Genomic DNA, 14,396 nt, shown 5'->3' with positions numbered 1-14,396 from the left:
GACAGCTACAGCATCTTCAGAAGCTTCTACCTGCATGTCAGACCCTTCACTGTCCTTAAATAGGTTTGAGGGGCAGTGTGACTTATAAAGAGCCAAAGAAGTTCAGTAAAACTTTTTAGTTGCAAGTTATCAAGACTATCATGAGAAAATGGGACAAGAAATCACTAAATGTGCTCTTGTATTCCCTCTTATATGAACAAACAAATCAAATACATAGAAATGCTACTCAAGTAAAAAGGAAATAAACTACTTGGTTTCTACATAACCATATATATATGGTTCAAGAACGTCTTTGTTTAATCTAAGGGTCAATTTTATTAATAACTATTCACAGAACTCCCCAAACTCCATTTCACCTCCTGGTCTTTGCTCATATGCTCATTCCTGTAAGTGAACACCCATCCCATCTTTCTTCATTTTGCTCACTTGCCTCATCCTCCAGACTTAATTTTAAATCAAGAAACATCCTCAGAGCCTGACTCACACCCACCAGCACTGAGACAAGTTTGGACTCTTGTAACACCCTGCACTCACCCTCATCTTGGCGCTTTTCACACTGTAATTTGGTTGCCAATTTATTTGTCCAACACTCCCATTACTTTCTAAGGTCTATGAGAATAAGGACCATGTCTTTCCTATAATGGTGTCTCCAGGGCCTTGTACAGTGTTGTGCTTAGTAAAGGTAATCAACAAATAAATGAATAAATAAATTTAATCATTTTAAGGTCCTCCCTATCTCTAAAAGTCAATATCTCTGCTTCAAATCTATGCTTCTTCCAGAATATTGAAGTGGATTCAATATTCATCTCACTTAATAGACCTCATTTAAGTGATTTCATACCATGAAGTGTTTGAAGCCAGGTAGAAATTGTACTTTATACAATTTATACATAGTACAATTTTATATAGTATAATTTATATTACAATGAAATCCTACTATTTAGTCTGTGTCTACAAGATGTAAGTGAGACATGTATTTTAACCATCAAAAAGCAAGCAGAATTTTTTTTAATATTTGAACTTAAGATAAAGCCATACCAATAAAACATTTATTTTTACTAGCTCACATTTCCTTCACTACTTTTTTACAAGTGTATCTTCCTCTTTTCTGTGTTTTTTGTTCTGATGCCTTAATGCTTAGAGACAATACTAACTTTGATGTGAACTTATATAGTTCACTTTTCAAAGCGGAACAAAAGGATGAAAATAATTTGTGAGAATGTTGCTATTATTCCTTGAAGAAAGGTCATTTCTATCTTTAATCTTAATAATTTGATTTTTATAACTAAAACGTCTCTTTTCTTATATTCGTCTATTATTTTCCTTATCTTTATCATATAATAGCACTTTACCTATACCGACTTACTTTAATCATATCATAAAACAAGTACCTTTGCCTCCCCAAATAAATTTCCCAAATAAACTCCAAATCTTGTAGGATTATGGATTATGTTTTACACATATTTTGATTTCCCTCAGAACAACTAGCACAGGTACAAAGTAAGTTTTTAGTAAACATGAATAGTCAAAACTTCAGATTTAGAAACAATCTATTCCCTTTCCATACATTAAATCAAGGGTCAGCAAATTATGGCTCACAGGTCATTTCTGGTCAGTTCTGGTCTGTTTTTGTATACAAAGTTTTATTGGTGCACACCTATTTATTTATATATTGTCTATGGCCCCTTCCTTACAGGCCACAATGTCAGAGTTGAGTAGCTGCAACAAAGTCTATATGCAAAGCCTAAAATAGTTACTCTCTGACCTTTTACAAAAAAACAAATTTACTGAACGCTGCTCTAAATTGTTTTTACAGATGAGAGAACTCAGTTTCAGATAAGTGACTTGTCCAAATTTGTAGTTGAACCTGTTCACTAAACCTACCCCTGTCAGATGATTTGTCAACACCAAATTAAATTTTGATGAAAATAATGCTAGTTTAGAATTTACAAAAGCAAATAAACATTAATATCACAATTGAAGATGGCTGTCGAAAGACCTTTATGGGCTTATGCTAACCAAAACCAAAACAGAAATAACATTTTTCTAAATTAAGATAGTATCGCTGGGGCGTCAGGGTGGCTAGGTCAGTTGGGCATTCTACTTTAGCTCGGGTCACAATCTTGCAGTCTGTGAGTTCGAGCCCTGCATTGGGCTGTGCTGACAGCACGGAGCCTGGAGCCTGCTTCTGATCCTCTCTCTCTCTCTCTCTCAAAAATAAACATTAAAATTTCTAAAAATATAGTATCAGTTGGTAAAATTAAATAATCTATGTTGCTTGAACACATAGATATAGGTATGTGTGTGTGTGTGTGTGTGTGTGTGTGTGTGTATTTATTTATAGATATCTTTGTGTGGATACATATATATATGTAATATATATATAAACAAAAATTTACTATCAGAGAATATCATTAATTTTATTAAGAAATCCAACAAAAAAAGTCCAAGTACTACAGAAGACTTCTAAAAGATGTTGAAAATAATAACTGTCAAAAAACCGCTTTTCAAATGGACCAAGACAAAGTTAATTCAGCTAACCTAAACTCCTATCAGATTGCTATTCCTGTCAGACAAAGGAAATTTAGCATAGATATTTTCAGTAGTAAAAATGAATGGTATTCCCCCCAGGGCATACTCTAAAATACAATAATATAGACACTCTTAGAGTAGAAATAAATTGTAGCTGGCAGTATAAAGGAGAAGCTGTACTTGATAAACCATATACAAGAAAAGGATCAAGCAGAAAGGTGAATGAAATGTAAGAAGTAAATACTTAATAACTGCTTATACACATAATATGCCCCCCTATTACAAGTCACAGCTATTGTGTCTTCTCATTTTAGCAAAAGGTCATTTCATCCACTGAGACAACAAAGAGATGGAAGAAAAGCGAGAGAAGAACAAGTTAAATTAGAATTGGTCTGGAGCAAAGATCAGAACAGAAGACATGTCTGGACACAGCCAAGGTGGAAAGGTAATCATGTACAGACAATTAACATTACACAGTATCCTATAAGCTTAGTTGCCTACAACACACGAATATCCACCTGCCCTTCCCTCATCAGGGCACAAACATATCAATACCCAGCTACTGGAGTCCTCTTCCCGTAGGGTTGCTCAAGACTGCTTGGATCTTGCCAAATGGAGGAAGCGTAATTACTCAGCCACAACTGTCCTGGTCTTTGTCAACTCTTTCTCCTGAGAACTTTTTTTTCACTATCTTTCTACCAGAGATACTGGTGGACCTACTAGGTATTAGTGTTCTTCGACAAATGGCTGCTCTTATGCCTTCCTTCTTCAGTGGCTTCCCCCCTTAGGATTAAAAGTGGAATAGGTCGCTTTTAACACACTATTACCTTGAATACTTCTCTTGAAGAAGGCCTTACAGCCCTCACAGGACCATACTCCATAATGGTAGCCTGAGGCATAGTCATTGCATACTGCACAGTAGCGGGTCTCCTTGGCAGACTCCATGGCCATGCTTCCCTTATCACCAGTACTGGCCAATCTCTCTCTGCCACTCTGGCGCCGATTATCTGAATTTGGCCTGGAAAAAAAAAAATAGGAGAAAATAAAAAACAGTGAATCTATTAACATTAGAAAAGCAAAACATGTACCCTCTTCCAAAGAGTAAGAGGCTTGGGGGATGCAGAAGATCCACTTTATTCTGACATTTTGAAATAATGAATCATAATGTAAGCTAATCTTTCATTACCTCTTGCCAGCTGTTGCAGCAAAAGGTGTTTGCCTATTATATTAACCTTGACGGGAAATTGTTTATTGCAAACTTGCTTTAAAAATGGACTGCCTACACCAGAATATATTATCTAGAAAATGACAAAATGAAATTAAGTGGTTTCTAATAGATTTATTCATTTTTTTCAGGGATTCAAAATTAATGCAGAACCATTAGAGACCAATGCTCATTCTAATTCTAGACACACTAAGAAGCCTTAGGAAATAGAGACAAAGTATAAAGCAGCTGGGGCATTTGAAACTCGAATGAACTGACGAACAACTCTGAACATGTATAGAAAGATAGCAATTCACATTTTCATGTCATTGTTACCATGTAACCCTTGATATCAATTTTTACAACTTGACTCTAATTTAAGGATGCCATTCCATATTCAATGCTCCTTTTTAAGAATGTGTAGAATAAGGGGCACCTGGGTGGCTCAGTAGGTTTAACATCTGACTTCGGCTCAGGTCATGATCTCATGCTTCATGGGGTTGAGCCCCACATCCGGCTCTATGCTGAAAGCTCAGAGCCTGGAGCCTGCTTCAGATTCTGTGTCTCCCTCTCTCTCTGCCCTTCCCCCACTCACACTCTGTCTCTGTCTCTCAACAATAAATAAAACATTTTTTAAAAAAAAGAATATGTAGAATGAGAAGAGCAGAAGAACACAGACAATTACTCCAACCTATAAAAATTTCATAGAGGAAACATAACCTCAGAAAGAAATGTGAGAATGGACAGTCAGTTCTGGAAGAACCAAGGAAACGGAGAAGTAAAAAGTTTTAAAGAAGTAGAAAGCTTTCAGAAGGTAGATGGATTAATAGTGCCAAATGGGGCAGAGAAATCCAATAAAGCAAGGACTGATGAAATGAAGTGAGAGTCGACAAAGAGGAACCTCAGCAAGGAGTTTGAGAGGAAGAGTACAGCACAAGCCAAAAGCCAGTGGTAGAAACGTGAATGGAGTATGAGGAAATCAAAATGAGAGAAGGCCATTCCTTTGAGACTCTGGATGAGAGTGACAGAGACAGAGATGGGGTGATCACTGAAGAATATAGGGATTAGGAGGATTTTTATTGGCCAACAGGGCGGAGAAGTAGGGGGAATCCATACTTCCCGCCTCCCTCAAACAAAGACGTGTAGAAGCCAAAGGACTTTGAACCTCAGAGCCTGGGAGGAAAAGAGACTGAATCTACTAGGAAGAAAATGAGAAAGCTCGAAAAAAGGTGGGTAACTGCGAACTGGGGGAGATAAAAAAAAGGCCTTGTGGGCACGGAGGGGAGGGACCCCCTTCTGTGGAGAGACAAAGGGAAGAGAAAGAGCAGGTAGGGAAGTGCAGGACCCTAGATGGACAGGAGAAAGACCTCAGATTGAGACTGAGAGGCATCTGATTCTAACTGCGGGGCTTTCTCTGGACTGGGGCGGGCTCCCTATTCGCACACCTAGGGAGGAGGGGCGCCAGCCCTGGGTACCGTGGTAGGTCAGGGCTCAGTCCTCAGCGGGAGAAAGTGGTTCCCTCCCTGGAGGGCTGCGCGATAGCACAGAACCTGCCTGTGTCCGCCACCCTGCGCGCAAGTGGCTGGGCCGAGGGCTCAGTCTGCAGGAGGAAAAGGCGGCCGTTTCCCTGGAGTGCCGTGGGAAAAGACCAAGCCTGGTGCGTCCGCCACCCGGGGGGCTCCCAGGGAGGGCAGCGGCTCCGTCCACAGTAGGAGAAGGCAGTCCTCCCTGAAGCGTGGGGGGCACAGACAAAACCGGCCGAGACCACATATCACGCACGGAGAGGTGCTTCCCCAGCGCCAGAGCGCGCGGAGCGGGACTTTGAATCCTAGCCAATCGCAGGGTCAGGGGAGTTGGCGGAGCAAGGAAGAACCGCCCCGTCTGCGCCCGCCGAGTGAGGACGACTCAAACTGAGTCCACCGGGTGGGCTCCGTGGAGAAGACACTGAGGGATCACCATCCCCCACCCACCCCCCAACCAAGGCAGGGCCTCAGGGATCACTCCCCCGCCCATAGTGGAGGTGGGTCCACATTACGCCAAACCACGCCCCCTTGCGCTGGGTAACTGCGTAGCCACCAGATCGGAACAGACCCTGCAGACAGCTACTCCTGACAAGTGATGCAGCGTTGCCTGGATTAACTCTAGGTCAACTCTGGATATATAAATATATTCTACTCCTCCTTTCTCCTCCTTATCTCTTCTCTCCCCTAGGCTGGTTACTCTGGTTATTGGTCTCTCTAAACAGACATATTTAATCCATTGTCTTGATACATGTTCTACACCTCCTTCTTTACACTCCTTTCTGTCTGGAATAATCAAGCCATAGAGTTTCTCTGTCTGGGTAACTTTATCTTCGTTTCATTTTCCCCGCCTCCTTCTTTATTTGCCTTTCTCTCTCTCCGGATTAAGCCTTTTAGTCTCTCTGCCTAAATCAATGTTTATTTTTTCTACCCCCCTCCATGCATTTCTTTCCTTGTATGTGGTCTTCCATCAGCACTGCCTCCACCCTCTTTACTTGTAGTTGGTGTTTTTGGGTTTTTCATTTCTAGTCTTTAGTTTTTTGTTTGTGTTTGTTTGTTTGTGTTATTCGTGTGTTTGCGTGTTTTTGTCTCCTGTTTGTCTGTTTTCCTTTACGGGGCTACTCCAAGGAACAAATCAAAGCACCCCTGGTGGAGGGTCCAAAATATCACTATGAGTAGGGTAAAAAAATAACCAAAGTCACAACAACAGAGAGCAAGTAACAATCTCTGAAAACACACCTCCTGAAGGGCCAGGCTCTGGACGGTGTATGACCCTCTTTTAATATAGCAGTACTCACAGGTGCAGAGCCCACAAACTTTTAAAACGCATAAGGGACAGAAAACTAGACAAAATGATGAAACAGAAGAATTCTCCTCAAAAGAAATTCCAGGAAGTAGTGACAGCTAGCGAATTGATCAAAACCAATTTCAGCAACATAACGAAAGAAGAATTTAGAATGATAGTCATAAAATTAATCGCCGGGCTTGAAAAAAGCACAGAGGAAGCAGAGAATCTATTGCTACAGAGATCAAGGGACTAAAAAATAGTCTTGATGAATTTAAAAATACTATAAATGAGGTGCAAAATAGATGGAGGTGGCCACTGCACAGATTGAAGAGACAGAGGAGAGAATAGGTGAATTAGAAGATAAAATTATGGAGAAAAAGGAAGGTGAGAAAAAGATTTAAAAAATCCAGGAGTACGAGGGGAGAATTAGAGAACTAAGTGATAGAATCAAACAGAACAATATCTTTATCATAGGAATTCCAGAAGAAGAAGAAGAGAGAGAGAAAGGGGCTGAAGGTGTACTTGAACAAATCATAGCTGAGAACTTCTCTAATCTGGGGAAGGAAACAGGCATTGAAATCCAAGAGGCACAGAGAACTCCCTTTAGACATAACTTGAATCAATCTTATGCATGACATATCATAGTAAAACTGGCAGAATGCAAGGATAAAGAGAGAATTCTGAAAGCAGCTAAAAATAAATGGGCCTTAACATACAAAGGTAGACACATAAGGATAGTAGCAGACCTATCTACTGAAACTTGGCAGGCCAGAAAGGAATGGCAGGAAATCTTCAATGTGATAAACAGAAAAAATATGCAGCCAAGAATCCTTTACCTAAAAGTCCGTCATTCAGAATAGAAGGAGAGATAAAGGTTTTCCCAAACAAACAAAAACTGAAGGAATTCATCATCACTAAACCACCCCTACAAGAGACTCTAAGGGGCACTCTGTGACTAAAATGTTACAAGGACCACAAAGGACCAGAGACACCACTACAAGCATGAAAACTACAGTTATCACAATGACTCTAAACACATATCTTTCAATAATAACACTGAATGTAAATTGACTACATGCTCCAATCAAAAGCCATAGGGTATCAGAATGGATAAAAAAAAAAAAAAAAGACCCATCTATTTGCTGTCTATAAGAGACTCATTTCAGACCTGAGGACACCTTCAGATTGAAAGTGAGGGGATGGAGAACTGTCTATCATGCTATTGGAAGTCAAAAGAAAGCTGGAGTAGCCATACTTATATCAGACAAACTAGACTTTAAATTAAAGGCTGTAACAAGAGGTGAAGAAGGGCATTATATAATAATTACAGGATCTATCCATCAGGAAGAGCTAACAATTATAAATATCTATGCATCAAATTCGGAAGCCCCCAAAATATGTAAAACAATTCATCACAAACATAAGAAACCTTATTGACAAGAATGTGGTAATTGCAAGAGACTTTAATACTCCACTTACAATAATGGATAGAACATCTAGACAGAGAATAAATAAAGAAACAAGGGCCCTGAATGATATATTGGGTCAGATGAACTTCACAGATATATTTAGAACTCTGCATCCCAAAGCAACAGAATATAATTTCTTCTCGAGTGCACATGGAACACTCTGCAAGATAGATCACATACTTGGTCACAAACAGCCCTTCATAAGTATAAAAGAATTGAGATCATACCATGCACACTTTCAGATCACAGTGCTATGAGACTTGAAATCAACCACAGGAAAAAGTCTGGAAAACCTCCAAAAGCATGGAGGTTAAAGAACACCCTACTAAAGAATGAATGGGTCAACCAGGGAATTAGAGAAGAAATTTAAAAAATAAATGGAAGCAAATGAAAATGAAAATACAACAATTCAAATGCTTTGGGATACAGCGAAGGCAGTCCTGAGAGAAAAATATATTGCAATCCAGGCCTATCTCAAGAAACAATAAAAATCTCAAATACAAAATCTAACAGCACACCTAAAGGAAACAGAAGCAGAACAGCAAAGATACCCCAAACCCAGCAGAAGAAGAGAAATAATAAAGATCAGAGAAAAAATAAATAATATAGAATCTAAAAAAAACAGTAGAGAAGATCAATGAAACCAAGAGTTGGTTTTTTGAAAAAATAAACAAAATTGATAACCCTCTAGCCAGGCTTCTCAAAAAGAAAAGGGAGATGACCCAAACAGATAAAATGATGAATGAAAATGGAATTATTACAACCAATCCCTCAGAAATACAAGCAATTATCAGGGAATACTATGAAAAATTATATGCCAACAAACTGGGCAACCTGGAAGAAATGGACAAATTCCTAAGCACCCACACACTTCCAAAACTCAAACAGGAATAAATACAAAATTTTAACAGACCTATAACCAGTGAAGACATTGAATCAGTTATCAAAAATCTCCGAACAAATAAGAGTCCAGGACCAGAAGACTTCCCTGGGGAATTCTACCAGACATTTAAGGCAGAAATAATACCTATCCTTCTCTATCCTTCTCAAGCTGTTCCAAAAAATAGAAAGGGAAGGAAAACTTACAGACTCATTCTATGAAGCCAGCATTACTTTGATTCCCAAACGAGACAGAGACCCAGCAAAAAAAGAGAACTGCAAGCCAATATCCCTGATGAATATGGGTGCAAAAATTCTCAACAAGATACTAGCAAATCAAATTCAACAGCATATGAAAAGAATTATTCACCATGATCAAGTGGAACTCATTCCTGGGATGCAGGGCTGGTTCAATATTCGTGAATCAATCAATGTGATACATCGCATTAATAAAAGAAAAGATAAGAACCATATGATCCTGTCAATCGATGCAGAAAAAGCATTTGGCAAAATTCAGCATCCTTTCTTAATAAAAACCCTCGAGAAAGTCGGGATAGAAGGAACATACTTAAACATCATAAAAGCCATTTATGAAAAGCCCACAGCTAGTATCATCCTCAATGGCGAAAAACTGAGAGCTTTCTCCCTGAGATCAGGAACACGACAGGGATGTCCACTCTCACCGCTGTTGTTTAACATAGTGTTGGAACTTCTAGCATCAGCAATCAGACCACAAAAGGAAATCAAAGGCATCAAAATTGGCAAAGATGAAGTTAAGCTTTCACGTTTTGCAGATGACATGATATTATACATGGAAAACCCAACAGACTCCACCAAAAGTCTGCTAGAACTAATATATGAATTCAGCAAAGTCTCAGGATACAAAATCAATGTGCAGAAATCAGTTGCATTCTTATACACTAATAATGAAGCAACAGAAAGACAAATAAAGAAACTGATCCCATTCACAATTGCACCAAGAAGCATAAAATACCTAGGAAAAAACCTAACCAAAGATGTAAAAGAACTGTATGCTGAAAACTATAGAAAGCTTATGAAGGAAATGGAAGAAGATATAAAGAAATGGAAAAACATTCCGTGCTCATGGACTGGAAGAATAAATATTGTTAAAATGTCAATACTACCCAAAGCAATCTACACATTCAATGCAATCCCAATCAAAATTCCACCAGCATTCTTCTCAAAGCAGGAACAAGCAATCCTAAAATGTGTATGGAACCACAAAAGACCCTGAATAGCCAAAGTAATATTGAAGAAGAAGACCAAAGCAGGAGGTATCACAATCCCAGACTTTAGCCTCTACCAGAAAGCTGTAACCATCAAGACAGCATGGTATTGGCACAAAAACAGACACAAAGACCAATGGAATAGAATAGAGACTCCAGAATGGACCCACAAAAGTATGGCCAACTAATCTTTGACAAAGCAGAGAAGAATATCAAATGGAAAAAGACAGTCTCTTTAACAAATGGTGCTGGGAGAACTGAACAGCAACATGCAGAAGAATGAAACTAGACCACTTACTTACACCATTCACAAAGATAAACTCAAAATGGATGAAGGACCTGAATGTGAGACAGGAAACCATCAAAACCCTAGAGGAGAAAGCAGGAAAAAACCTCTCTGACCTCAGCTGTAGCAATTTCTTTCTTGACACATCTCCAAAGGCAAGAGAATTAAGCAAAAATGAACTATTGGGACCTCATGAAGATAAAAAGTTTCTGCACTGCAAAGGAAACAACCAACAAAACTAAAAGGCAATCGACAGAATGGGAAAAGATATTCTGCAAATGACATATCAGACAAAGGGCTAGTATCCAAAATCTATAAAGAACTCACCAAACCCCACACCCGAAAAACAAATAATCCAGTGAAGAAATGGGCAGAAGACATGAATAGACACTTTTCTAAAGAAGACATCCAGATGGCCAACAGGCACATGAAAAGATGCTAAACGTCGCTCCTCATCAGGGAAATACAAATCAAAACCACACTCAGATATCACCTCACGCCAGTCAGAGTGGGTCAAATGAACAAATCAGTAGACTATAGATACTGGAGAGGATGTGGAGAAATGGGAATGTTGTACTGTTGCACTGTTGGTGGGAATGCAAACTGGTGCAGCCACTCTGGAAAACAGTGTGGAGGTTCCTCAAAAAATTAAAAATAGATCTACCCTATGACCCAGCAATAGCACTGCTAGGAATTCACCCAAGGGATACAGGAATGCTGATGCATAGGGGCACTTGTACCCCAATGTTTATAGCAGCACTTTCAACAACAGCCAAATAATGGAAAGAGCCTAAATGTCCATCAATGGATGAATGGAAAAAGAAGATGTGGTTTATATATACAATGGAATACTACTTGGCAATGAGAAATAATGAAATATGGCCTTTGTAGCAATGTGGATGGAGCTGGAGAGTGTTATGCTAAGTGAAAAAGTCAGGCAGAGAAAGACAGATACCATATGTTTTCACTCATATGTGGATCCTGAGAAACTCAACAGAAGATCAGGGAGGAGGGGAAGGCAAAAAAAAAAAAAAAGTTACAGAGAGGGAAGGAGGCAAAACATAAGAGACTCTTACATACTGAGAACAAACTGAGGGTTGAGAGGGGGTGGGGGGGAGGGGAAAGTGGGTGATGGGCATTGAGGGGGGCACCTGTAGGGATGAGCACCGGGTGTTGTATGGAAACCAATTTGACAATAAATTTCATATAAAAAATAAATTAAAAAAAAGAATATAGGGATTAAAAAGGATTTTCAGAATGGAAGAAGCTTGAGGAAGCTTCATCTAGACTGAAGGGCAATAGGTAGTGGAAAGGGAATAGCTCGGGGTACAGAGAAGGGAAAAACAACAAGGTCAAGGGAAGTACAGCAGTTGGGATTAATGATACAGAAGGAACAGCCTCGACAAAGACACCTTGAAGAAGACAGGGAGAAAAGAAGTAAGAAAAGGGGCAGATGAGACAAAGTTTGCATCTCTCATTTAACCCGGTATAGGATCAGAACTTACATCAATCCAGGATTTACTAGGCATGTGCAATTGAATAAAGCCTGTGTAAGAGAATCAAGGGTATATGGTCAGAGCCCAGCACAGTGCCTGCTATGTACTTGGCACTCAGTAATACATTGAAAGGAATTCATAGAATGTTTCAGTGTATAGGAAAAAAGAAAGGTAGAAACATAGTGAAAGGATAGATGGAGTGAAGGCTCCTATAAGATATATGAAAGAAAGAAAGAAAGAAAGAAAGAAAGAAAGAAAGAAAGAAAGAAAGAAAGAAAGAAAGAAAGAAAGAAAAGAAAGGAGAGGAAAAGAAAAGAAAAGAAAAGAAAAAGAAAAGAAAAGAAAAGAAAAGAAAAGAAAAAAGAAGGGAAGGGAAGGGAAGGGAAGGGAAAGGAAAAAGAGAGAAGAGAAGAGAAGAGAAGAGAAAAAAGAAAAGAGAAAAGAAACCTAGTATGAAATAAAGTTAATTGAAGATAAGTTTCCATGTTCTCTGATTAAAGAAACCCATGCTTCCTGCTTCCATTCCCCACCCAAAGAACCAGACCACACTGACTTTTTCACTGGTCCTCCCCTTCACAAGCCCTGTCTTCCCTTTTAGCTCAAATTGTATTACCCTTCCTTGACCTGATCACTCATTAATACTGTCCATAGTTTCATGGCAGTGCCTCTCAAACAACACTTGCCATAATACTCACAAAATACCGGCTCCTCATGTTGAGTGAGTTTGACTTGGCCTATTTTTTCCATTCGAAATGACAAAGCTCTTAGTTTGACAGCCTCAAATGGAAGTTCTTTATTTTTTAATATCTTTAGAGAGCACTGGCTTGCAGTTTTCAATTCTAGTTCATATTCTTTTGCCCATCTCCTTCCATTTCATCATGATGCTGTTGAACTCCCCCACACACACACCCCCAATCAACCTCAAACCTTTGTACTGTTTGTTTACTAACATCTTATGCATGATTCAAGTCAGTCGGAGGCAGCTGTGAATATTTAACTACAGAAGCTTAGTGCCTTTGGGGGGCAGTGTGGTTGGCAAGAATGACACTGACAGATTCAGTGCCTTATAAATCTTCAGTCTTGCAGCCTCAATCCCTAGCTCAGTGCCCAGCACACAGCAGGCATGCCATATATGTTTGTGGAATGAATGAAGGAAGGAAGGAGTGAATATAAGCATGTGCAGAAGTTTAAAGTACCAAGCACCCTCCACCCATCCCTGTATAATAAAATACTGCAAACTTAAAAACTGTGGTAGGATAAATATAACATAAAATTGGCCATCTAATTTTTTACTGTAGAGTTCAGTCATGTTTAGTTATCCACCCTGGTGTGGAACCAATCTCCAGAATTTTTCCATCTCACAAAACTGAAACTCCAACCCATTAAACGACTCCCATTTCCTCCTCCCCCCAGGCCCTGACAACCACCATTCTGCCTTTTTTTTTTTTTTAAGTTTATTTATTTATTTTGAGACACAGAGAGGGAGAGCACATGCACGCAGAAAGAGAGGAAGACAGAATCCCAAGCAGGCTCCAAGCTGCGAGCCTGGAGCCTGATGTGAGGCTCAATCCCACGAACTGTAAGATCATGACCTGAGCCAAAATCAAGAGTCGGACACTTAACCAACTGAGCCACCCAGATGCCCCAACTACTTTCAGTCTTGCATTTGACTGTTCTAGATAATTCATATAAGTGGATTCATATAGCAGTTATCTTATTGTAAATGGTTTATTTCACTTAGCATAATGTCCTCAAGGTTCATCCATGTCGCAGTATGTGTCACAATTTCCTTTCTGTTTTAGGCTGTACAATATTCCATTGTTATGTATATACTATACTTTTTTATCCATTCATCCACCAATGGACATCTGGACTGCCTCCATATTTTAAATAATGCTGCTATGAACATGGATATTCAAATATCTCTGTGAAAGCCTGTTCTCAATTTTTTTGGATATACACTACTATTTTACTTTCCCACCAACAATGCACAAGCGTTCCAATTTCCCATAATCCTTCCCAACATTTGTGGGGTTTTCTTCCTGCTTTGTTTTGTTTAATAGTAGACATCTGAATGGGTGTGAGGTGATCACTGCATTTTAAGGTCACCTCTCTTACCAACCACTCCTAACTCCACCCTGGATAACTTATGCCTGTTCAGAACTCAATAGCAGATTTTTCTTTACTTCTCTTCTGCTACCTGCAATATTCTTACTCTCTGAGTTGTACATTCAGTGTATTCCCATTGCTGCTACGTTCCTTGTGTCTTACTCACCTTTGGAACCCTGATTGTTTATAGCATAAGACTGTTTATAGCATAAGTGCCTCCTCATACAGAATAGAGACTCAATAAATATTGGTATCAAATGAATTAATCAATGACTGAATCAATAAAGTGATCATTTTCACAACATAAATGGAATATGCAAATGTTTTTAAAAGTAATGGTAAAAAAGGTAATAGCAAGAGCTCATT

The 14,396-nt window shown here is 39.1% G+C and overlaps 1 protein-coding gene across 5 annotated transcripts in view; it reads right to left on the bottom strand.

Moving 5' to 3' along the window:
• Nucleotides 1-14,396, bottom strand: part of ESR1 (estrogen receptor 1) — a 427,462-nt gene that overhangs the window by 227,568 nt on the left and 185,498 nt on the right. For 4 of the 5 annotated variants that reach the window (XM_058735672.1, XM_058735671.1, XM_058735674.1 and 1 more), the window contains exon 3: nucleotides 3,354-3,550. In XM_058735672.1, the coding sequence (XP_058591655.1) occupies nucleotides 3,354-3,550 (197 nt within the window). The remainder of the gene's footprint in view (nucleotides 1-3,353; nucleotides 3,551-14,396) is intronic. The other variant, XM_058735673.1, reaches the window with a different exon arrangement.

This window comes from Neofelis nebulosa, chromosome 6 (genome assembly GCF_028018385.1).
Source record: "Neofelis nebulosa isolate mNeoNeb1 chromosome 6, mNeoNeb1.pri, whole genome shotgun sequence".
NCBI classification, from domain to species: domain Eukaryota; kingdom Metazoa; phylum Chordata; class Mammalia; order Carnivora; family Felidae; genus Neofelis; species Neofelis nebulosa.
Note: the sequence above shows the minus strand (reverse complement) of the source record. Positions and strands in the feature narration are given on the sequence as shown.